Raw genomic sequence first — 26,326 nt, forward strand, 5'->3', positions numbered from 1 at the left:
ATGTTTGCGAAAAGCAGTGAACTAGATTTCTCATGATTTACCAGGGCCACATTTTCGTTTATGATCTACGATTACGTTGTTGTAAAACTGAATTTTCCCATAGGGCAGTATAGCAGTTAACGTTATCTGAACGACACTTCGTAAAATTAAGCTCTACGTCTGAACCAGTAAACTTCAATACCTCTTCTTTAATTTCATCGCTTTCGTGCGACACATAACAATACGTGACTAAGTTCGAGTTGGGAGCCCGCTCTCGTACAAAATTTGTTATCAAGAGCACTTGTGAAGACAAAATGTGGAGAATTCTCCGAGAAAAGAACGACACGAGCCAGATTTAAGACAGAGCATAAAAAATGTATTTCAAGAACACACCGGGTTCATATATCTATGTGTATATACAAGTATATTCCGCCCGACTTGTTTGACACTGGCGTATGATATGTCACAATCAAAACAATGAATGGAAACAACATTGCTGAAAAACTGTCAGCGAACCTCGAAGAAAAAAATGCACTGTCAAGAAATAGGCACAATAATCTCACGCGGGTGAAAATATAAACGACAATAAATTAAAGAAACTAAAGCTCTCTTCAACCCGACACGCCCACACACAGTTACACCCACACCGAACAGAATCGCGCTATCACAGCCGGCCACCACAAGTACATATCAACCGCCCCGCCCTGGCGGAGGAAAAAAGTCCGAAGTGGGCTTTCGCATACGATGCAGGACTTGGTAGGCAAGGCTGGAAGGTCACAATATCAGAGCAGCGCACGCAGTGACAAATGCTGGGCTGCTACGACAGGACCGCGAGTTTGAGCTATCGAACGTGATTGCGTGAAACTGCGATGCAGAGCACTGCGGCTGCCTTTGCCATCCGCTTTTCTGTCTTGCAAGTTATCGCCGAGAAGCAGCTTGCAGTATCAAGCGCAAACGAAATCGCCGATGGAGCAAAACTCCTGGCCGTACCATTGCACAAATTTGATTGATTGATTGAACAACAAGAGCTGGGTTTTTGGTTGAGAGCATTGCACTGAGCGTGAATTCGAACGGTCCTACTACCTGCAGCAGCTAGGTCTAAAATAGAATAAAACACGCCAAACTCAAATTTAAGCCGTTAACGAAATAGGACGCATGCATAACTGCGTTCTCTAAAATTGCGCCCTGCGTTGAAACGGATTTTTTAAGCTCGCACCCACCTAATTTCCCTCGTCACACTTTCATACCCCATGTTGTAAATGTACGACTCCCTCACCCTCAGGCAGGCTTGCTGTCGAAGTTGTAGTTATAGGTGTTTTAGGAAAACATGAGGAAAACGTATAAGTGCTCGTTCATAATCGATTTTTTCTGCACTTTAAGTCCTCGCACCTGAACTTTATGACAAACCCACTTCCAATGAGTCAATTGCGTCTACGGCAGAAAATAGACGAATGCAGAAATAAGCATTTATCTAAGCTTCTGAGCCCCCTTAAATACAGAGCGTGACGCTGCCGTTACAAGCAAGTGTTTCACAGAGCATGGGAAGCTTTTGCCCATGACCACACCACAAAGTATAGAATAAGAAACCCTGTGATACAGGGTGTTAAAAAGATACGGCGCAAGAAAAAAAATGGAATTGACACGCACTTCAAAGAGTAGCACAGAAGGGGGACGATGGACTTGCAGCTTGAATATTCCAATGAAATGTTGTCCCTGTCTGCATGTCTTTTTTGAACCTGCCAGTTGCCCCTTGCCGCTGGTCATTTCCGCTCAATTTGGTTAATTATTTTACCTCACCAGCATAGTATCTAAGGGCTGGGTTATGTTTTTTTTGTTGTTACAGAGTGACAAAGTAGCAGAACTCTACAGAGAGTGCGCTTCTAGCCGACACATTATCACGGCATGTAACTGCGCTGAAGCCACGAAAGTAGCCCGATAATTGCCTTCCACCCTTGCCCACGATGTTTATTCGGCCAAGGTGACCCAGACAGCACTACTCCGACAGTTAGTCCTTCTACAGCGACATTGCACACCGCCGGCCGCGAACACACGCCACACGCCCGAGCCTGTCAGCTTTAGCGGGGCTGGATACTTGCACACTTACACCCAACGTAGACACAGTCGGAAAGGACAAAAAGTATGACGAGTGGTCGGGTGGTCAGGCGGACCGAAACCAGATACAAGAACTTTTAAAGGGACACACGATGAGATGGTTTTCCTAAAACGATATCACGCACCCGTAGTACGCTATACAGTTCTGGGAAAATTCGCGTCCACAAAGCGTTGCGACTAGAGGGCGCCAGCACTTTTGACTAGTTTCCTCACTCAACAAACGAGAGTTTCTGGTGTGAATACTGAATACTTCCTACTCAGATTTGATATGTCAAGCAACCGTACCAACCCTCACAAACAATTTTCAAGAATGTGCTTGATATTAGTCCAGTCGTCGTCTAACGCTTGAAAGGACTCCTCGATATGCGGAAGGATACACTCCTTGGAATTTTTAAATCACTGGCCTGCATCGTCGGCCCGATATAGTTGTGATAGGTAAATGCGAAATGGGGAGCACATAGACTGATTTCAAATATCAAGGTATTTGTGCTCGGGTGCCGATGCTCGCCTCATTTTTTTCGCAAAAAAGTGGGATTCCATCGTCAAGAATCCGCTTTCGGGAACCCAGTAAATATGAAGTAAAGCGTAAACCCAGTAACATGTATAATTTAAGGAATAACACGCGAGTTCAGAATCAGCAATATAAATATATATATATATATATATATATATATATATTTTTTTTTGCAGAAACACATGGGCCATTCGCAAGACTAGTATTGAATGCTAGGCTGGAACAAAAACTCTGCTTCCTCGCGATAAATATGAAAGTCAGACATATCGAAGTTCATCTAAAAATTCTTGATTTATCGATGCCAATTATAACTCTTTCCACATGGAAAAAATGACCGGCGCACCTATTTCGTTACCGTCTTACACGCATGCGGCGCACACAAACGAAGCAGAAATTGAAAACACATTCATTTCGTGCCTGTATTTTTTCTTGCCCTTCGTGTGTGTGCTTTACATGAAAGCAGCGAGAAAGTCCGATAAATGTGACGGTAAACATTGAAATATAAATATACGCCTTAAAGTTACAAAAGTGACACAGATTCGAATAGGCACCGCACCAGCGTGTGGGCATACCCATAAAGAAAGAACCGCTAGCAAACCTTCCTATAGTTTCCGTATAGTTGCACGTAGAATATTGCACCAACGTGAGGCATCACTGCCCTATAAGACCGCTTTGCGGCAGTTAAGACATGAATTCAGTACCCCAGTTTTTTTCTTATATTATTCATAGTGGTCGTCAGCTATTAAATAGTGGTCCTTTAGCGCAGACAAAAAAAAAGGTATTTTACTGTGGAACATACGTTTGTCATGTCTAAACGCATTAAAAATCAAGAACAGGAGGAATAGTAGTACAGCACACAAATATTTTTCAACCGTAGTTTCAACATCCTCTAAGCGCACATAAATCTATCTTTGTACTTCGGCCCAGCGGAAGCACTGTTTTCTGAAAACGCACAAGTCCAGTGGTAGTACCGGGTAGCTCTCGCCTTGAGAAGACAGATCTGTCATGAGACAGAAAAAATGACTGCTAAGGTTGATGATCCCGCCTACGTGAAAGATATGACTGATACAGGAAATCTCACCCACCGCGCATTTGATATGTTACACTATAAAAGGTGGCAAAATCCATTTTTGTTGGCGAGGGATGCTAAGAAAACGGAATGTTCTGGTAGAGATCATTGGCACTCAGCTTGTTGCCGCATCATTATTGTTGAAATTAACATGAAGAGAATTCCCACTAGTGGGGGGGTCGTAAAACTTCCCTATGCTCAGCAGAATTGTAAATGATCGTAATTGCACAAGTCCTAATTATAAGGACATAACTCAGCCAATAGGGATGAAGCACTCAAGGCCACATTGGCGTGTGTGGCCACTCGCCATACCCTGAAGAAATTTATACCACTGCTCACACGGCTCATGAGAAACACCTGTTGTGACAAGGCAAGACCAACGAGTTAATGTTTCCCCCTTTTTCACAACACAGAGACGGAATTTGACACCTCCCATGCATGCTAGCAAAAGAAATAAAGATAAAATTTGAAAAGTTGAAACCAAAGGCACCGTTACGCGTATCAACCATGCATAAAAGCTTCTTTCGCAGTGGAAATGGAACGCCAGGCCCACTGACCGGCCAAGTGGCTTAACCCCTTACGTAAGTCTCACTGCGCACTGCGCTTAACCCCTCACTGCGCGGCCAGTGCTCCGAATTCAGCGTGTATGTGGTCTTTTTGTTTTGCTCACAGTGACGTAAGGCTGTAAACTTCTCGGTAAACGGAGCTGATATGAAGACTTGCGTGACTGGATATGGCTAGTCACAGCACATGACGCCGACCTTTACTGAACAGTAGTAAACCACACTGGCCGAGCAGGAAGGGCTCGCGGCGGGCGCTACACATTAATCACAATGCATAAAGGCTCCACTACCCCCGCTCGGCCGTGCTGATCATCTTTCAGTGTGAACTGTCCGTGCGCGAGGGGATGAGGACTTTACAGCACCCCTAAAGGTAGCGCCAACGCTAGAACATTCGTTTCCCCTCTCCACTTTCTGGGCGCTCTACTATACTGGCACCCACTTTCGGTCTTGCCCTGTCACGCAAAGTTTAGTTCAGAGCGCTGCAATAATGACTGTTGACGCCTAAAGGGTTTCTTCCCAGAACAGCTGTGTGATATAACCACAAAATGCCAGAGTAAAAGTGACACCTCAAGCTGCACCGAGCAGACACGATGAAGGGAATGTTTGGGTTTTGACTAGATGCCTCGAGATATGACGACTTAGATATGACGTGTTTCTTTATCTGCCCCGTTGCGAGTACACTTGGTGAGACTAACCCGAGTGCAAAGTTGAGACACCGGTGCCACCTATAGGGGGCCTGGAAAATTTACTTCTGTTCTGTCTGGATATGGACAATGAAGGCAGTGCTGACACTATTTACAAAGCCTGGTAACTGGCACTATGTACACGCGTTTTTTGGTCGAAGCGGGACACAGCTGAGCGGTTGGTCTCTCATATCAGAAAAGGCAAACTGAACCCCCGCCTATATGGGTCTTCATCGAGGACACGGAGGCTCGACCGCTCTCTGCGGGGAAATATTCAGCTAAGTACTGTTGAAACAGAAAGTAAAACCCGAAGTGCTAATAGATCGTAAAGCAAATAAGTCGAGATTGAGAACAACAGAAATATACCTTCAGCGCACAGGGGCCCCGAAAAATAAGCGCTAAATGTGTAAGTTTCTATGGTATCACATAGAATATCAGGTGCGCTCCATGCATAATAAAAAATAGAAAATCTCAACAGCTCGCACCCCAAAAGAACAAAAAACACGCTCGTACGAGCCCGATGTACTAAGCTACGACAGCCATTTGGAACGCTTGAACGAAGCAGGTAACAAATAGGTGCCCGAATCACAACACACCACGCCGTTAACTTGTCCCAGTACCAAAATCAGCGCTGCGTAGGAGAAAGTACCGAGCCACAGGTGTTGCACTGGAGCATCGCAGAACGTTGCCCCGGAAGCCTTTTCGGAGTTGAATGTCATGACGACGCTTCGGAAAACCATTCTAGCTGTGGGCACAGCGTTGCTCAGTGCGACTGTGGCCGGGCTGCGGAAAGGCGAGCAGGGCGACGTGGCCACTGAAAGTCCGTCTCCCAACAGCGGCCTCTTGGGCGCTCAGTTCTGCTGGAGCAGCAGCTGTTCCAGCTCGTCGGCCGAACGAAGCAGGAAGGCGGCCGATTCCCGGTAGCCCGCGATGAGCTGCTTGACGGCGTTCACTTCGGTCGGGTTGAGCGAGTACTTGAGGGCCATGGTGGCCGCGGGCCTGTCGCCCGAACTGCTGCCGTTGCACTTCTTCACGCTCAGGTCTGTAGGGCTGTTGCACGCCGCCGGCGAGGGGGACGCGCCCAGTGCCGTGGCGGCGCTGCTGTTGGCGTGCCTGTGGTGCACGTGGTAGTGGTGGCCGTTGGGCGTGCTAGCAGCGGCGGAGTTCAGGCCCACGCCGTTGGTCGTGGCGGCGCTGTTGAAGGTGCACTTGTGGTGGTGGTGCGTGTGCGGGCTCACCGTGGTGCCCCCGTTCATGAAGCTGGTCACGGGAGACGAGGTGACCACGGCAGCGGAAGACAGCGTGCCGTTGGACGACGAGCTGTTCGCGGAGCTGGTGAAGTGCTGGTGGAACTGCTGCTGGTGGTGATGGTGGTGCATGTGGAACGGGCACACCGTGGTCGTGTCGACGGCCGTGGTCGAGACGACGCTGCTTCCGCTCAGGGTGCCGGCGGCTGCGGGCATGAGCGCCGAGCTGGTGGACAGCTGCCCGTTCGAGGCGGTCACGATGGGCGACGTGAGCCGGCTGATGAGCTGGCTGCTCACGTTGTTCGCCACGGGACCCACGCTCGTGCTGACGCTGCTCGGGACGCTGGCCAGGCCGCCGCTGGCGCTGCCCACGCCCAGGGTCACGTGGTAGCCGGGAGTCGTCGGACGAACCGGAACGTCCAGCTCCATCTGAAAAAAGCCAACGAGGCGGAGCCTATATCTAAAGCATTCCCACAATAAGAGCAACAGAAGCGGCCGCAGTGGCATATTGAATACAAAATGTATGCACTATGACAACACGTCGCAGTCGCAAGTTCGGCTAAGGTTATGTGCTTTGATTCGGATGGTATCAGCACCGAGCGCTCGTAGTTCTAGACGTTCAAATTGTAAAATTGCATTTTGGAGCCAACAGCTAGAAACGTGTACGGGTAGATCCTCGTTTCCCCACCACATACATACGCAGAACGAAGAAAAAACAACGTGTTACTAACAGTAGACACCCGTATCTTTCATAGTTAACCGCGGCCATGCCGACGTCTTGAAAGTTGCGCAGATATTTCACTGAAAATAAAAATTACGCGCTCAAGGATTTAATCACTATTCAATAAGCTCGCCTGTTTTTCGCAGCTCGCGTTTGTTAACTTCCGCCCACATCCACCTGAAATTAAACGTCAAGGGCGTCATTAAATGCCCCACACCCACTCGAAAGAGCACTCTGAGGAGTTTAATTTGATAACTGGACATTGATGCTATCGCATTCACAACTCACAAGAAGCGCTTAGGTGTCCTTGGAGTTTTCTTCCCTCTTATAGTTCTGCATCTTTTGGAGCCCACCTAAAATGTATCGCTTTTCATTTTGAATAGCATACCTCCTCGTGTTTTTCACCTAGTACGTGCTCATTCCTTTCAGAGTTGCTAAGGTGTGTTCAGCTAGAGAACACAAAATACACTTTAACGAGGCCTCCCGATTCCAGTAACGTTATGACTAGAAATAGCCTGCGTTTCATTCCGTGGCCTCGATGTTGGTGGAAAGGAAGGCTTTGAAGTCCGAACGCATTCAGAAAAACGGCTTTAGCCCCTTTGAAGGTTTACGTGCTGTTGCGCATATTGAGAGGGTGATTCTGTATTTGTTTTATCTGCTCGTTTCCGCAACTATTACATTGGGTATGGCTCAACACTTATAATACGTTTGGGAGCGATGCTCAAGGTAGATAAATGCATCGTAAACTCGAGATGCTGTGGTTGAATCAGTTGCCGCTGCCTGGGCAGCCGCTGATGGCCCTCATGATCTTCGACATTTCGATTACAAGCTTGGAAGCAAGCGCTCGTGCTGCACTGTTGAACCTGACTCAACAGCCCTTTTTGAAGCTTGCTGAGTGAGACCAGTGTAGAACAGGGGACATGCGGCATCACTGCGGGTTTCGCTTCCGCACTTGGCTAGCTGTTGTTGCTGCGAGCACAGTTTCTTGCAAAGGGCGGGGCACCTACCGGCAACGGCTGAAGACCAAGTCTCATCCTCTTGGCATTGTTGGTCTCGTTCTCACACGCCGACGCCAAAATCTGCTCGGCTAGCGGGGATGTCAGATGGGGAACAGCCGTGCGACCCTACGTGGGGTAGATAGGCAGCAGGGGATCGTCAATCAGAACCCGCAGATCGGGAAGGACTGAACACGAGCCATTTCTTGCCTCTCGGACAAACACTCAGGATATCACGCCAGCGTCCCTCAACAAAGTCTGTAGGGGTTGCGCCATCACTTGTCCCAGCACCACGAATCGGGAACACGGAAAAGTGCAAGCGGCAAAGGGCGTCAGGGGTGGTACAAAAGTTCACAAAGCGATGAACGAACGAAGGAACATGTACACAGGACCTGAATGTCCATGGTTTGAATTCGCGGTAAACCGCGAAATATCGTCTAGTTTTTCCCTGAGTTGTTTAGTGGCCATAAAAAATCCCGCTCTTCAAGCATGTGGCATGAAACCCGTACTGAATGCCCAGAAGCGCTTTCATTTTCCTACCCCTCCTAGACGTGATAAGCGGTGATAAGCGGAGTCAAGTGCAGTCGCCACTGCTGACGATACTCTGGAGTTTCTCACAAAAATATACTAGAGAGGAAAATGACACTGCATGCGCCCGCGTGTGATCATAGGAATTTTCAGAGTACAGATTTTAATTATACTCGTAAGTGGCTTGGCTTGTAAGCATTCGCACAGAGCATTCTAGAGAAAGATTGATATGCCACAAAGCTTATGCCGCAAAACTTATCCTTTGTAGCCGTGCGGCTGCATTGAGATGGATGTGAAATCTTCCTTCGCAAAACTTATCCTGCGGGGAACACGATTTAACCATTTGGAAGTAGCGGTAAACAGAATGGCCGTAAAGACAGTTACATAAAAACAATCATACGTCCCTCCGTCTAACGACGACGATGGCTGAAGGCGAAGCTTTCTTGTGATGGATTCTTTGGTTGGCCAATCCTACACTGCGAGTATGCCTTCTCTACAAGTACGGACCACTTTTCTAGAATACCCACAGCAGCTCTCGGGTGTGCCCTCCGTAGGCCTAACGTTCGGCTTTGGGGTATACGGCGCGAATCGGTACCTGCTTCTTGGCATTCGCTTCGACCGTGTCGGAGCAATAGGATAGACGCCGGCTTCATAACTCGGGGGATCCAGTCTTGATCCCGGCCAGGGGAAGCGTTTTCTTCTTTCACTTCACCGAAGATCGTTCATCATCATCGTTAGAGAAAGTTAACTTTACTCACGCTCGACACTTCGAGCGGCCCCCATACTTCAATGAAGTCCCGTTCTTCACGCACTCCCTTTTATCGGAGAGGTGATGCGGAAGGTTGGGTAATGCCATCATTCCCATACCATTGGGCATTGGCGGTGGCTTCTCTGCGTAACTTTAATGCTATGCAAAGAAGATAGACGCGTCCGTTCGCAGTGAGGACATCTGAACGATCGAGAGCGCTTGTGCACAACGTCGCACGTCTTCAATTGCTAGTTTATCCTTCTTTCGCTCTGTGCGCTGTGTTACTCGTTGGAAATAAGTCTATAACAATCGCTGAATAGCAATGCTCCTTGAGGCTGATAAAAGCTGCAACAGTGACAAGCAGCCTGAAAGCTACGAAATCTCATGCTATGCTGCGAAGGCAGTCAGGCTGACCTTAAGTATACGCCTCGAGCGCGGCCTGTAGGGGCGCCACTGAAATCCCCCTAGCGGCCCGTTTCGAAAGCAGCCGCGGGAGTCTCCGGCCCACTCCCCCCTGTCGCCGTTGCTTTTGGCGCTCGTTAAAGACTGCGATTTGCCGTTTTTACGCGTTCGAAATACGGAATAATGTGGAGCAGACACTCTGTTTGCAAGCGTGGTGTGTTTACGAGAGTACTATAAACGTTTATGACGCGATCTTAGTGTGGTAAATTCGGTCTGTATGAGCGCCAGTTGTGTGTCACAGGCCGGCGTTCCGAAGCCGGCATATGCATGGGGCTGATTGCAATTCGGCTGCCCTGAAATTTAGTGGCAGTGTCTTTGTAAGCTGTGTTTCCTCCGATGGTCATGTTGCGGCCATACACACTGTGATGTAAATCGACTTCGTGCGCTTCTATAATCTAGCGGAGCACTCATACCTGACAGCATGCAACTTACGCTTATATTGATCTCTACCCCGAACAAGCCAATGCGGCATAAATTTCGCAAACATTTTTCGAAAGAAGCAGGATGGATAATGCAAAATTATACTCGGGAGTCAGCACACGACGACAAATTTTAATGCTGGGTCCTCTTGTCCCGAGGTGAGCGCTCGCAAAGATAAATCTGTTACACTTATCCTCCACGAGAGGCGCGAAGACGGGCTTATAAAGTAATCCGCGTTCGCGACTAAACTCTTCTTCGAAACATCGTTATATGACATGGGGAGACTGCAGAATCTAGCATAAACCGAAATCAGAAAGCCGTATCGGATACCACACTCTCCCAACGAGCCCGTGTGTACGAGATTTCGGCGCACGTTAAGGGTCTCCAGGTGGTCAAAACTAATCCGGAGCCCTCCACTACGGTGCGCCTCATCGCCTCCGTTGCGCCGGCGCGTTAAAACCTACAATCAATCAATCAACTCTTCCAACCACACCTCGTATAGCTTGTGAACTGCCTACCCTGTATTCAAAAAATGCGTCCACCGAGTGATGAGCCGTTCGTTAAAGGCGAAAAAAAAAAAACGAAAAGTGAACACGCAGTTTGTGTGTGTGTGTTACTAAAAAGTTCATTCGTTGATTTCGCTCCCCATTTGTAAACAACGATAGTTGAGCGTCCCCCTCCTCCCTCCTCCCTACCACCCCCCCCCCTCATGTCTTGCGAAATATCAATGCCTTTCGCATCTTTTTGGTCTGAATACACCTTGCCTAAACGAACGTCTTTTAGCATTTCAGAAGCTGCACTGAGTTTTTTTCATTCCCGTACGACTATTCTATTTATTCCTCACTTGCAGACCATTCATTTTCCCGTGGTTTCATTAACTTATACCTTGGTGCTTGCTATAAGCCTTGAGTGGGCACATATTTGACAACGCACAGCCTTTGAGTGTACTTAACATTTTCGCGTGGCTTATATTCCCATAAAAGGCACAAGTTATTGTCAGCTATTGGGTTATCACATCCCCGAAACATATTTTTCTACGACGTACATATTCAAAGCAAAGCCGCATTTGTTGTCTGCTCTGCCAAACGAACCAACCTCTTACAGTGCCAATATCAGGTCTAAACGAGGCGACAATAAATAGAATTCACTCGTGCTGACGTGTTCGAAGGTGACAGTGGTGATATGCCGCTGCCGTCGCCGACGCCCGCAAGAGCGGCCAAGAAGCGCGCAGGTACCGCCTCCCCGGGTAGCTCTCGTTGGCGTTCGAGCGCTCTACCAAGACGCAGCTTTATTTTTTAAGTGCCCTAAACGTGCAGTTTGCTTACAGACGTCACCATAACAAATTTTTTAGTGCGCGGAAAGGCAAAGAGAAGCGAAAGAGAACCAAAACACTGCATGACCACCTATCAGTTACGCAGCGCTAATCCCGCAAACGCCGCGGAGAAGCGGCGGCAGGCGGCGCAGCGATCGCGAATCTCGAGGCGTATAGAAACCATTAGTTGAAAACAGTGCGTGTTTCCTGAACGACTGGAGCTTACTCTTAGCAGAAGTGTGGCGGCTGGAGAGAGGAGGGAGGAAGCGAAAACGCCACTCACGTCCCAACCGTTGAGATCCCGCGTGCGCTTGGTTCTTCGGCAAGACTTGAGGTATGTGCGGATGCGCTTTCGGGCGCGCTCAGCAAACTCCGGGAACTGGCGGCCACACGAGTCGATGATGGCCTGGATTTTCTCCTTTGGCTGCCGCGATATTGGAACCATGCGGTCCAGGTTCTCGTCCACGAACAGCCGCACGAACATCTGCGCCATCGCCGTACGCGTAAAGCACGAGTTCAACGTAACGCTGGAGCGGGTGAAAGGTGCGATCACTTCACGAATACGCCAAGAAAATGATCTCGAAAGAGAACATTTAAGGTACAAGGATGCTGAAAAGGGTAAGCTTAAGTAAGTCAGGTTCCTTAGCGTAAGTCGCTATGTACGTACCTACATACATACGTACATACGTACATACATACATGCATGCACACACACGCACAAACACACACGCACACACACACAAACGCGCTCGCACGCACACGCACACATATTCTCAGCCCTTGCCTCTTTAATTATGGAAGCAAAGTGGCGAATCGGCGCTCACATTGAAGGCCTTAAGGCGCTCGGGGTCGTACGAGCTGATGTCGAGCTTGTCCTGCTCGTCGTCGTCATCCTCCTCGTCTTCCTCCTTGGTCCCGGCGGACAGGTCGTCCGGCGTCTGTTCGCCGCCAGCGCCTCCAGAGGTGCTCGCCAGGGGACTCTGCGCCTGCTCGAGAAAACCGAGGCACACACACCGCGGCACTTTATCACCACCAACTGTTGTCTGGAGTTTGGCAGGACAATCAGCGGACGTGCAATTGTCTCAGCAGTGACAGCGAACGTTTGGCACTTGGGCCACAGTATACCAATGGCACCACTCGTAGAAAAAAAAATTCAGGACATCGTGATTCTAAATTTACAGGAAAAATATCCGTGCGCCAAAGTAGATCCTTCCCCCTCACCCCTCAATAAAACACAAGCTACTTCAATGGCGATTGACCTAAATGGCCTTTGAGATGTACTATGAGGCCAACCTTTATCTCAAAACATAAAGACATGATGGACCAGCTCTATCAAATGGCGTTAATTTCACTTCGGCGACGTCACCGGCTGCACCTGAAACGCCTAAACCGGTAACCGAGGATGGGCGCATAATTAGACGTAAAAAACATCCGCGAAGGGAGAGAGAAAGACTTTATGTGCGGCCAGACTACGATCGATCTATTATTATTCTTCCTCCAGAAGAACCATGACCAGCTGGTCAACGAGGGCTGCCGACGCGACAATGTCGCTGGGAATGGCTTTCAAGCTAATGAAGAATTATGTGATCCCGCCGGATTTCCAACGGGGCAAGTTGCTTTCAATCTCGCCCGCAGCCTGCGGGCAAGGTGGAACTTTTGAGGCGGCAACGGCCGCTGCTACGTCTTTCGGCCGTTTTTACGCCCATTCGCGCTGCTGTTGATCCTCCGCAATCATCTGATAACGGCGCTACGGCCGCTGTCAGCCGACTGCGCAACATGCGAAAGAGGCATCGGTGGTGGCGAGGGGAGTAACCGCTGTGATAACCGTTGCGAAAGAGTGGTCGGCGGTGACGGGGAGGAGCCCCAGAGCGGCGCTGAGTAAATCCGCTTCACCGGAATGAAAACCTGGGGGGTGAGACATATACTGCTTCGCAGTAAAAAGGACGGGACTCTACGATTCTGCATTGATTACCGTAAGCTGAAACGTGTGACGAAAAAAGACGTCTTTCCTCTGCCACGCATAGATGACTTTTTGGACAGACTACGGTAGGCCAAGTACTTTTCGTCAATCGACTTGAGAAGTGGCTACTGGCAGGTCGAAGTCGACGAAAAGGACCGGGAGAAAAACACTTTCATCACTCCGGATGGACTCTTCGAGTTTAAGGTGCTCCTTTTCGGACTTTGTTCTGCCCCAGCCACATTACAAAGAATAATGGACACTGCACTCACCGGTCTCAAATGGCACACATGCCTTGTGTATTTAGACGACGTCGTAGTTTTCCCAACCACGTTCGAGGACCACCTCTTGCGGCTAAGACAAGTGATCCAGGCACTGTGCTCGTCGGTGGACTTTCGCTAAAACTCGAAAAATGCCACTTTGGATTTGCGCAGCTTAAGTTTATGCGGCCAGACCCAGAAAAAACAGCTGCCGTTGCCTTTTTTACCGCACCTCGAGATAAAAAGGCCGTCCGGCGTTTTCTTGGCCTCTGCGCCTACTAGCGTCGGTTTGTTGAGGGATTCTCGAAAATTGCTACCCGGTGACAAGAGACGACGTTCCGTTTTGTCGGCGAGGCGAGCAGCAAGAAGCCTTCAACGAGTTGCGCCGACGCATGCAATCATCTCCTGTGCTGGCGCATTTTGATGAAGACGTAGAGACTGAGCTTCACAAAGACGCCAGCAACATCGGACTGGGTGCTGTGGTCGTGCAACGGCAAGAAGGCAATGAAAGGGTAATAGCTTACGCGAGCCGAACACTTCTGCGTGCCGAGTCACACTACTCCACAACCGAAAAGGATTGCCTCGCAGTCGTGTGGACAATGAGGAAATTTCGTCGTTATCATTACGGCAGGCCATTTAAAGTGATCACGGACCGGCATTCCCTTTGCCGGTTAGCAAATCTGAGGGATCCATCAGGCCACCTTGCCCGCTGGAGTTTACGATCGCAGGAGTTTTATTTTACCGTCGTTTATAAATCTGGTCGCAAACACCAAGACGCCGGCTGCCTCTACCGGGAGCCTCTCGAACAAGCTTCTGAGGACGCTGATGAAGACAGTGCTTTCCTGGGTGCTGTAAGCTCGTCCGATATGGAAACAAAACAGTGAGCCGACACTGAGCTTCGCGCCGTTATCGACCACCATGAAGGCAAAAATGCCACCCCACCATGACACTTCGATTTATTCTGTTTACGGAACGGCATTCTTCACAAGAAGAACAGGGAAGACAGCGCCGTACCCGATCTCCTTTTCGTGCCAGAAGACTTGCACAACGAGGTCCTGTTTGCTTGCCGTGATGAACCCACGTCGGGTCACCTGGGATTTACGAGAACTGTCTCTGGGGAGTCCGCCACAAATATCATCTGCCAAATCTTGCGGCCAGCGTCAAACGTTACGTAAAGACATTCCGTCAATGCCTGCGCAGTAAAACGCTGCCGTTAAAACCCGCGCGTTTATTGCACCCCATTTCACCACCTGCAACACCATTCGATCACGTAGGCCTGGACATACTGGGACCCTTTCCTTTGCCTTCATCGGGGGAAAAAATGAATTGTTGTGGCAACAGACTATTTGACACGTTACGCCGTGACAAAAGCGCTACCACAAGGTACTGCCAACGGAGTAGCGAGATTTTTTTACATGACGTTGTGCTACAACATGGCACCCCGTTCAAAGGTCATTACAGACAGGTGACCAGTCTTTGCGGCGAAACTGATGCAAGATGCCCTCCAATTAAGTAACACGACCCACCGCAAAACGACAGCCTATACCACCTCAAACAAACGGATTGACGGGAAGGCTAAACAAGACTATTGCCGACATGAATTCTATGTACGTAGACATCCAACAAAAAACATGGGACGAAGTTAGACCCTACGTGACGTTCGCTTATAATACCGCAACGCAGGAGGCCAGCCGCTCAGCTCGAACGATGCTGGCCACGATGCTTGCGCCACTGACGACGAGACTGATCTAGAAGCTGAACTGTTCACTCGGCGTGCAGAATAAGCCCACCAGCTGGCACGAATTCACATCCAACGCCAGCAAGTGACTGATACGACGCGCTATAACTTGCATCGCCGAGAGGTAAAGTGCAGCCTAAGCGATCACGTGTTGGTGCGGACTCCAATCCGCCACCCAGGCCTTACAGAAAAGCTACTGCACGGCTTTTCGGGCCTTACAAGGTGCTGCGACGTCTCAGCAATGTAAACTATGAGGTTGTTCCAGACGGGACTGTGCAAACTAGGCGCCAACCTCGAAGTGAAATAGTTAATGTGGTGCGAATGAAACCGTACTTTTCACGCTAGTCCGTCCGGCAACCGGTGACGAGTACCTTACCACAGTGTGATTATTTTCTGGCGAACACGCGAATTCCAGTCTTCTTTTCTGGCATAGGACTACCACTTTTGTGTTGTATACGATAAGGACTTCAAACTCTTTGTTCTCAGTTTTTCTCGCATCTGCTGTAGTTTCACTTTTCGGTCCCGTTGTCCCCGCGCAGGTGTTGGTTAATGCGTTGTCCGACTTTCTCCTTTTGTATATTCAGAGGCATCGAGGCGATGCATTTTTTTTTTGGAGAAGTGAGTGTTGACGCATGCACCGGCGCAATGCGAGTCGCATCACCACGTGCCCGCCTAGTCTCGCAGCGGGCTCGGGAGCGCTCTCAGGTGAAGGGGGTCACGTGATCACGCGCTGAGATGTCTTGGAAAGGAAAAAAAAGAGAAAGATAATGCGGGCGCAATTGGGCAGTGCTTCGCAACGTGAACGCCACGCTGGTTCCTTCAGTACATATATATATATATATATATATATATATATATATATATATATATATATATATATATATATATATATATATATATATATAAATGAGAAATGAGAAATGAGGGGCTCCGTGAAATAAGACAGAAAATAGGGGTTGGCAGTCATGAAAACCTCGGAAAGCAAAGGGGAGGTTGTGGTGGGTCATAGAAAGAGATGTAGAATTTTTTTAGTCGAAAAGGAAGTGGTGAAAAAATGCCCGCCGGATGGGATCCGAACCCACGACCTCCAGAATACCGGTCTGGTGCGATAACCACTACGCTACCGGCGGGGCTGTTCCCCCAGCACTTTCTTGGGTATTTATGTTAAGGTATTTTTGTTTCCTGCATTTGGGGGTGGTAGCCAGCGCCACTCGGACTACTCGGGGTGAAGGGGACCTTCTTTTTAACCCCCGGGCCGTGACTCGAGTGTCTACGACATGTCGAGAGTGGTCGACCAGCGTTGAACCCTCTTAAGCTCCCTTTGGCACGAAGACTGCTAGAACAGAGGCCCTCGCTAAGCATGTAGCGAATCAGAAAATGAGAAATGAGGGGAGGTTGTGGTGGGTCATAGAAAGAGATGTAGAATTTTTTTAGTCGAAAAGAAAGTATATATATATATATATATATATATATATATATATATATATATATATATATATATATATATATATATATATATATATATATATATATATATATATATTGTCACGAATTGTCACGGACGCCAATATATATATTGGCGTCCGTGTGCATTTCCGTTTCGGCATTTTCGTCGAAATGAGCGAGCACGGGCGGGCTTTGCAGGCGTATTTGCAGCTCGCAGAATGCTTTTTCTTGGTCGTTTTCCCAGCTGAAAGGGGTGCTATCTTTCGTCAAGCGCGTGAGTGGCTCTGCAATGCGTGCGAAGTTTGCCACGAAGCGCCGGTAGTATGCCGTCCTTGTCCAAAAGCAAAGCGGCTGCGAAAGGGTAATCGCCTATGCCAGCCGTGGTCTGTCGAAGGAGGAGAAAAACTATTCTGCCTCTGAGAAAGAGTGCCTGGCTATTATATGGGCGATTTCAAAATTTCGCCCATACGTGTATGGAAGGCCATTCAAGGTTGTAACAGACCACCATGCGCTGTGTTGGCTCGCCAATTTGAAGGACCCCTCTGGCCGTCTTGGGCGGTGGAGCTTGCGCCTGCAGGAGTTCGACGTTACCGTCGTTTATAAATCCGGCAGGAAACACTCCGACGCCGACTGCCTGTCCCGCGCCCCCGTCGACCCACCACAAGACTCTGATGAAGACAGCGCGTTCTTCGGGAGCGTGACGGAGAGCGACCTAGCCGCCCAGCAGCGTGCCGACCCCGACTTACGCGTCATAATCGAGTACCTCGAGGGATGCAACGTTGCCGTTCCTAGGACCTTCAAACGCAGCTTACCAGCATTCAGCCTGAGAAACTCCGTCATTGTGAAGAAGAATTTCTGCCCCGGAACAAGAGCGAATTACCTCCTCGTCATCCCCGCGGACCTTCGTGACGAAATTTTGGAAGCATGCCACGACGACCCGTCTTCCGGACATCTGGGCACAGCCCGCACTATTGGAAAAATCAAGGCGAGGTACTACTGGCCCGGCCTTACCTCTGACGTCACCCACTACGTCCGGAGCTGCCGTGACTGCCAGCGACGAAAAACGCCGCCGACAAGACCCGCCGGACTTCTGCAACCGATCGCCGTCCCATCGAGACCATTTCAACAGATTGGAATGGACCTTTTAGGCCCGTTCCCTACGTCACGATCACAGAACAAGTGGATTGTCGTAGCGACAGACTACATGACGCGCTACGCAGAGACCGCCGCTCTTCCGAGGGGGACTGCACAAGAAGTGGCGAAGTTCTTTATAAGCCAAGTTGTGCTACGACATGGAGCCCCGGAAGTCCTAATCACAGACCGCGGAACGGCATTTACTGCAGAGCTGATGCAAGGAGTATTACGCTACAGCAACACGGATCACCGAAGAACGACCGCGTACCACCCCCAAACGAACGGACTAACAGAACGTCTGAACAAGACAATCGCAGATATGCTGTCAATGTACGTTGACGTTGAACATAAGACTTGGGACGAAGTTCTCCCGTATGTCACGTTTGTGTACAACACGGCTATCCAGGAGACGACGCAGCTGACGCCGTTCGAGCTTGTCTACGGTAGAAGGCCGACTACGATGCTCGACGCCATGCTTCCGCACGTAGAAGACGACGACCTCAACGCCGACGTCCACGGATATCTTCAACGTGCGGAGGAGGCCCGCCAGCTCGCTCGAGTTCGTATAACGGGCCAGCAGCTGGTGGATGCGGGCCGCTACAACCTCCGACGCCGAGACGCCGAGTACCAACCAGGGGATCGTGTGTGGGTTTGGACTCCCATCCGACGACGCGGACTCAGTGAGAAGCTCCTGCGACGGTATTTCGGACCCTACCAGATTCTACGACGTGTTGGCCAACTTACCTACGAAGTGATCCCCGATGGTGACTCCGGCACATCACGACGACGCACGCGGCCTGAAGTCGTCCACGTGGTTCGCTTAAAACCTTTCTACGCACGATGACGAACTTTTATTTTCATTTGTTCGGACTGTCGCTTATGTTAGCATCGGGTCGATGCACTCTTAGAGGGGGGGTAATGCCGCGAACCATACATTGGGTTTGTTTATTTGTGTTTTGCTTTTACCGCCCGGCTGTGCCGGTCTGTGTTATCTCTGCGCCAAGGAAAGCGCGTGTTCAATTCTTTCTTTCTGTGCCGCATGTGTTATCTGTTGTGATAGGGAGAGCATTCCGATCTAACGTGAACAGCCCAGAATAATCTTCTTGGGTCTACTATGTTCTCGATGGGAATCGACGTTTCGAGAACCACGCGCGCCAAAAGATAAAAAGCCTGCAGTGCGGACGCCGGGGCATTCGATTCGACGACACTCGCCTGTGCAAGTCACTTTGTTGACCGCTGCTTCGCCGCCTCTGTATTCTTTTGAGTTGTTAGGGGAGCACAAGTTCGCTCCAATAAACGTGTTTCGCATTCAACACAACTGCATCGTCCTTGTCTTCGTGACAATATATATATATATATATATATATATTGTGAGCGATGTTTTCATACCGATCGCTACAGTGGTCATTCTCCCCTTTCATAGCATCCAGAAACACTCCCATCATCAGCATCATCTTCATTCACGCGCCACCGGCTGTCACCCTGATACCCTGAGCCTTTGCCTTTCAATATATATATATATAATGAGAGAGAGAGAGCTCTTTAATGTGAGGTCAGCCCTGCTAGTGAATGACAAGATTTCGTTTAACCAGGCAGATAACACATTTTGCACTAAAACAGCGAAGCACTGGCTCCCGCGAATGGACCATTCATGTGCTTTTTTGTGTCTGGGCATAAGTAAAGATCACGAACAGGGAGGGGGCACTGCGGGACGCCATATGCCAAAGCCAATCACGTGGCTCTGATGCGGAAAGCATCTGCGCTTCCAAGAGCGGGCGCGCCACCAGCTCACCATTGCGCGTTCGGCGGTGAAGCCATGCTCGCCGGCCGCCGCTCCTCCGAGGCCAGCGAAGACGGAGGCGCCGGGAGGCTGCGACGGGGTCAGCGCCGCCGGCCTGGCCGTCATGTTGAGCGGCTGCTGGGGGTCGGCCTCCATGGCGTCCTCGGAGGAGCGGGGGCCGCCGTCCGGGCACGGCCGCCGACCCGAGGCGGGTGAGCCCTTGGCCGAGCCGCCGTCGTCCGAGCCCGGCGTCGAGGCCGCCTCGGCCATGAGCACGTCACCGCTCACCTCCTTGCTGTCTACGCCGGCGACGTCGGGGCTGGCCGCGTCGTCCTCATCGAAGTTGGGAGTGGCTTCATCTTCGCTTAGCTCGTCACTGCCCAGAGTCGAGTCCTGCAGCGTGGCAATTAGCGCGGCCCACGGTGAGGGTGACGAAGGCTCAGAGAGACGCGCTCAGCTCTTGCCGTGACTCGCTGAAGACGCTAAAGTATGAAACGAGGTTATACTCCAGCCTGCCGGGCAAATGTATTATCAACGCACAGAGTGCTACCTTCTTGTAGTCCGTCTTTGTGGCAGAGGCTACTTCGTTTTGTCTTTCACAAATATGCAGGACCGAATGCTGACGTCGCTGTCATACCTAAGACGCTCACCCACTTGGTACAACCAGCCAAAGAGGTTTCACTTGTCCCCAAGAACCTTGGCTACAGCTGACTATCTTAAGGCACGTTATATATCTCCCGCCTGCAACAGATTTCTCGAACAGTGCACATTTTTGAGGATAGAGCGCCAAGAGGGCGTCTGGCCTAGTTTACTTGCCGTAGTAATTGGCTGCATGGCGACTCTGGTCACCTACGGTTCTCCAATGCCCGGATTCTTTTGTGTACACAGGGAGCTCCGCCACCGCGTCACGCTCTGAGGCTCCAGGGTATATCACGTCTCAACCACAATACTCTTTTGTCAGCCATTATGAGCATCTTCATGTTTTAGTGCACGGGCCTCTACACCCATATATACAGGTTTTTCTTGGGCAGTACCATACTCATCTCATAAATATTTTATGTCTGAACCTGACATTGAACGACCATCTAATAGAGTCTTGGCGCTGTTTGGTCGTAGATACCCTCGCACCATAAACACAAACATGCTACTACTACTACTACTACTACTACTACTACTACTACGGAATAATACTTGAATGCAAGGTCATTTGTTTTTTGCCTCCATCAGAAAACGCAGCTTACGCCGGAAATGTCACCACAAACTCACGCTTAGAAGCGCAACGCTTTCGGCATTGAACAGTATCGATGGGGTTTCGGTAAAAAGGCACCAGGTCAAGTATGTGCTTGAGCCACACTGAAGCTCTCCCTCCCTCGCTGCCCCGTCGCCCCATCAGGCCCGCTGCAGCCCAGCATAGGACTAAAGCAAGTTCAGCGACACCAGCCAGAAATGCGCGCGCAAACAGTCCATGCGGGAAGTACTGTCTCTAAGGGTGTATATCCCCAGCTGTGTTTATGTTTTGTTGGGAGAGTCACGCCATGCACGTTTGTGTTACCCTGTATGGAAGCGAATAAGCTCGTTGCAACGCATTCGGCACTCGCTTAGACAATTCCTATTTGTTTGACGCTGTGCCGATCTCATATCATGTTTGTACTATATGACACGCTGCATGCAGCCGAGCCGACGCTATGTGGCGGACAGGGGCCGCTCCATTTTCTCCGCGGAAACAGAAGGGGCAATGTCCTCCCAAGGCTACTTGAGTGCCTTCTTCTGCAGCCACCTTCATTGCGTGCCAGGGCAAGTTAGCAGCACGTATTGCTCAGCTGTGGGTTTGCAAATGCCTTGATGCAGTGGGAACAGAAGCTGAAGAATAAGCCTACAATTTTTACATGCCATGAATTGGTTGAGGACCGTGTACCATCCACCGTGCTTCCTTGGAATAAAAATATTAGCCCGAATCCCGTATAATTCGGTTCACCGGCGGCCAACAATACCCATATACATCGTTGACTACTTATTTAAAAATCTCTTTTTTTTTATCTTTATTTTATGGCCTGAGCTTTACCTGGAATCGTGCATCCTAATGATAAACACGAAATTATATTTTCTCGCTGGTTGAATTTTTCCATGTGCTGCTGCGCTGTTTTTCATTTGAGGTTATTTTTGATGTTAAGACTAGAAAGATGGCAGCTCCGGAACAAAAAAAAAGATCCGGCCTTGAAAGAAGTGGTTGAATGAATAAACTCAAAAGAGCGCCTTTCAAGGGACGTGAAAAGCGCTTCGAAGCATGGAGGATGCTTCGACTCCCTCATCGAAATATTCATAAACCTTCCTACAGTGCCAGAGATGAAGACGCACTCGGTATCGTACTTGCATTGATGTCATTAGTTACCCATTATATAAAATTTTATTAGGACCCATTTTTAGGAGGTCCTGGTCACGCTCCGAGCAGGGAGCTCAATGCACCATCTGCATTGTGTGGCCAGGGACTTCGACGAGCTGCCATCCAAGCTATCCGCAGGTAGGTATTTGTGAAGCAGCTTCACCAGTGCCGTTATTTCTGGAAGTAACGTAACTGCCGGAAATTTCGTCGTCAGTGATGCTGCAGGTAGCAAGGCGCCACGAATGATTTTCTTAGCAGTGATAACGTCAGTAAATTGAGGTGGGCGAGTTGGTTACTAGAGCAACGAAACGTATTTCGGCAGCGCCGAAAGAACAGGAGGAGAAAAAAAAGAACTCGCACAGGACGAGTAATGCACATCTATTGGAATGTTTTCTCGCACAAGAAGAGAAGGCAACAGCGCGAGGAAGAAAATTGTGAAACATAATTAGGGGGGAATTCGCAAATATGCAGCTTTAGTAGCCTTTAGCAAGGGAACATTGCGGAGAACTATTTATTTCTTAAGGGTCATGGGTGATGCACTGATGAAGTCATCTTTTGGGCTGAAACGTCACCAAGCCTCGACCATTTCATGGCTAGCTTAGCCCTTAAAACAGCGTTCCACACGTGCAAAAGTGTGGAGAACACAGTAAGCGCCTGTACAGCTGTGCGGTGCTCTCTGAGCCACTTTGTTGGCGCACCTATAACTGTCTGACCAATGTGACATTTTCCGCGTGGAAGTGGAACGTTGTGCACAGCTCCTACTTTGCACCGATCAGACTGCGTGGCGTGACTCTTGGAGCAGTGGTTGTTCTTTCTCTGGCAATCCACGGTACAACACACCCGTGTTACACCTTCCGGGGCGGACAACACGTGGACTGCGCACCTCCCAGCCACATTTTTAAGAGGGTACGTGGTAAACATTCTGTGCACAAGCTATATCCGGAGCCTCCTTTCTTAGTGATTAGGATCGGCAGGAAATTCCGGTTGGTTTCCGGCGCCCCTCCTAAGTGTTTTCCTTTTTGTCGCGCAATGCTTTTATATATACCTCACTGATTACGACTTTTATTTGCTCATGAAAACTGATAAATACGCACCAAAGGACTAGAAAAACCGACGCGTCGTTTTATACCGTCTATGCACTATTTTCACGTTTTAAGATGATATATATCAACCAGTTGGATTCTTCACTGTCCTGCGGGAAAGCGTGCGCAGTATCGTGAAGAATGTTCCACGCTTCCAAATACGAGAAAGTTTGACAGCTGCTCTACTTTTTCGCACCGGATTAAAAAACACCTCGACGATAGCTGATTGTCGTTCCTCTGTAATTTTTTCTGATGCTACGCTCGAACTTCGGGCGTAAGAAACATCAAGCCACAATTCGCATTCCCCACCTCGGCGTCGTCAAGCTGCCGCGCACGGAGTGACAACGGGGTATTCGAAGAATGCGGCCAAAAACAACAAGGGGTGGGGGCAGTGTTCAGCTCTATGCGTATCTTCAGCGAAAAAAGCAACAACTCGCGTCAATATCTGAATGAATCAACGCTAGCGTCATCGCAGTCCTGCACCTCGTGTCTTCCGTTTAAAAGTGGCTGACATTAAACCTTACCCACGCGAAGAAAGGAAAAAAAAAAAGCTATGGCGGATTTGGGAAAGCGGCGTCATGCAGGAATCCGGAAGCGTCTGCGGGCAAGAGCCGAACAAGACGACGCCTATAAATCCGTAGGGCTTGTTTTGCTCCCCCGCGGCTTCCCTCGCGCTCTCGCGTCACCGAGAGAGGCGAGGAAACAACGATCGCAGAGGGGAACACAAACAGCTACGGGCGCGCGCCAGAGCCAACTAGCCGACGACGGGGACAACAACAAACAAGAAAAAAGAAGGCAAGAAGGCTCGAGACCAGCGAAAAATGCAGAAGAAAAGGAAGAGCGCGAGACCTAGTTCCGGCCGGGGTTGCCCGTGACAACCGGCGCAGCAGCAAACGTTGCTGAAGCGCAGGATACCGCGCTATTTCGCTCCTCCTTTTCTTCTTGATTGCGTTTTGTCCTTTTATCACGCGCACCCTCGCTTTCTCTCTGTCCTGGCGGTTCTTCCCTCCCTCAGCGGGCAGATAGCAGAAAGACGGGAAGGACAGGGGAAGAAAAAGCAGCGAGACAAAGAAGGGAAGAAGAGGACAGTCAGCGAGGTCTACGCCTCCCGAACGCGGTTATGCGTCTTCTGTTTTCTTCGTTCCCTCTGGACTTGTATCTTTTCAGTAGCGGAGACCATAAGCTCGCTCTCTGTACACGTGCCGGCTTGCCCTCTGGATCCCCATCTTTTCCCGACTGAGCTCGCCGAAAGGAAGAGTTTGCTTTATGTCTTCTTCTTCTCCGCCTTCTTCCACGCACCGGGAAGGAAAGAGAGAGAGGAGGGGGGGGGGGGAAGAGCGTTTCTCCACTTGTTGCTGTTCGCGAAAGATGGCGAGGGAAAGGCCGGGCGAGCTGGGCAGCGGAGTAACGTCCCGTCAAAGGCGAAAGAGGAAGAAACAGGATGGGGGGTGAAGGAACGAGGCTACGGCGCTCGACTATGACTCGCACAGAAAGAGGAAAAAGAAACATGCAAGATTATCGGGGATAGGAAGAATAAAACGCTCCCGGGAACGATGAAAAAATGTCAACCCTAGAGAGAGAGAGGCGACTGCGGCAAAGTTGGGATCCGCCGGTCGCGGAGGAAAATGAACACAGCGGCCCTTTTTCGCGAAAGGCCAGCAATGGCGCACGGGAAGATGGGTATGAGGGAAAGAAAGAACACGCGCTGTTGGCTCACGTAGAAGGAAGCGGTTCATTGGGGGGAAAATGATAGGCTACGGAGGAAAGACAGCAAGAATACTTAGGTGAGATAACATAAAATTCCATCAATTTCTTTAATAAAAGAGAGAGCTTGAAATAAGACAGAAGGGCGGAGACGTTGCTGAATACATCAAAGCTAACCGCGATGTACATGAAGGAACAGCTGTACGTAAAGAGGAATAAAAATCAAGATAAAAATACTGTATAGAAACGTCGAGTGCAGAGAAAGAGAGGCACCCAGTACCACCACGAAAGAGAAGAAAACTGTCGTACTGTGCGGCATAAAAGCGCGCAGAAAAAGAAAAGCTGATAGCCCAGCTAGAACGTGGAAAAAATGAGTACAGTCATATTTAGACGCGAGGAGCATAAAAAAATGGCGAAGTTGCAAAGAAATATGCGATACAACGAAAGACAAAAACACAGAACATTTAGGCGGAGCACGGCGACTTTGACAAGTGACGTATGATTTTCGGGACTTAACAGCATTAGCGAGGAAGAAAAAGTGAGACAAGCTGACGCAGTGCAGAAAACAAACACGAGGCGAAGAAAAGCGCGAAGTAAAAGAACCGATGTGAAACTAAGAAAGGAGGTGACAGCAGGAGGCGATTGTCTGCACACATACCTCCGCCGTCAGTTCAGGCACTTGGTCTTTTGCTGTCTTTATTCTCTGGGTGTCTTCGGCAGCGCGCTCATCTGATTCGCCATCAACAGAACGGGAGCGAAAGATGAAGGAGCAAGAGTATAGACGTGTGACTCAGCGGAAAGAAATTTAGACTTGCGTTCAATTACTGCTGGCATTTGGACCTACTTCAACGATTTTACGCCTGCGTGGAAGTCAACACGCAGGATATGAGCGCGCGATATGCTAACGTAACACCACAACAGCCACGAAAATTGAAACGTATCTCGCGCTTAGGAGCCCCACGCCGGGCACGATCACTCGGAGTCGGCTCCGGCATCCCAAGAGGCGGCGGGACAAACATGGATAACAGGAAGCTCTTGAGTGTTCCCGACAGGCAGGAAAAAGCTGCTGTCGGATCAAACATCCCAACTCTCGTAGAAATTGAAAGGGGAAACAAAAATAATTAGAATTATACGCTACAGAGTTATAAAGGGCTTATGAAAATTTCAAATAATTTGAGGCTTGCCTCAGTGGAGCACAACCCTGACAATCAAAGCCAGCCACAGGGCACATTTATTGAAGCCTGTATAGTGGCAGTAGCGACACACATCATTCGGATGCATAAAACTCTAGCGCCGTCGCAAAGGTGGGTCCTGTAAAGCTACAGCGACACAGGCAAATCTGGCGGCACAAAAAATGCTCACGGTGCTATACGGCCTATATGGTTCTCGAAGAGGACAGGAAGAAAGCTGCAAGGCTATGCGTAAAACACCGTGGAGCATTGTGTATCACGCCAACGCACCAGGCCCCACTTGCTCGTCCCATACGGTCAAC

The 26,326-nt window shown here is 49.6% G+C and overlaps 1 protein-coding gene across 2 annotated transcripts in view; it reads right to left on the bottom strand.

Moving 5' to 3' along the window:
• Window positions 1-333: 333 nt before the first annotated feature.
• Window positions 334-26,326, bottom strand: part of LOC144159680 (nucleolar protein 4-like) — a 133,897-nt gene continuing 107,904 nt past the window's right edge. Inside the window, exons 5-9 of one of the 2 annotated variants that reach the window (XM_077691321.1) lie at window positions 19,681-20,061; window positions 12,178-12,339; window positions 11,637-11,837; window positions 7,896-8,012; window positions 334-6,596 (exon numbers count right to left, since the gene is read on the bottom strand). In XM_077691321.1, the coding sequence (XP_077547447.1) occupies window positions 5,772-6,596; window positions 7,896-8,012; window positions 11,637-11,837; window positions 12,178-12,339; window positions 19,681-20,061 (1,686 nt within the window). In that variant the 3' untranslated portion in view covers window positions 334-5,771. The remainder of the gene's footprint in view (window positions 6,597-7,895; window positions 8,013-11,636; window positions 11,838-12,177; window positions 12,340-19,680; window positions 20,062-26,326) is intronic. The other variant, XM_077691322.1, reaches the window with a different exon arrangement.

This window comes from Haemaphysalis longicornis, unplaced genomic scaffold (assembly GCF_048455015.1).
Source record: "Haemaphysalis longicornis isolate Haplotype H1 unplaced genomic scaffold, Haemaphysalis longicornis Haplotype H1 scaffold_10, whole genome shotgun sequence".
Taxonomy (NCBI): Eukaryota; Metazoa; Arthropoda; class Arachnida; order Ixodida; family Ixodidae; genus Haemaphysalis; species Haemaphysalis longicornis.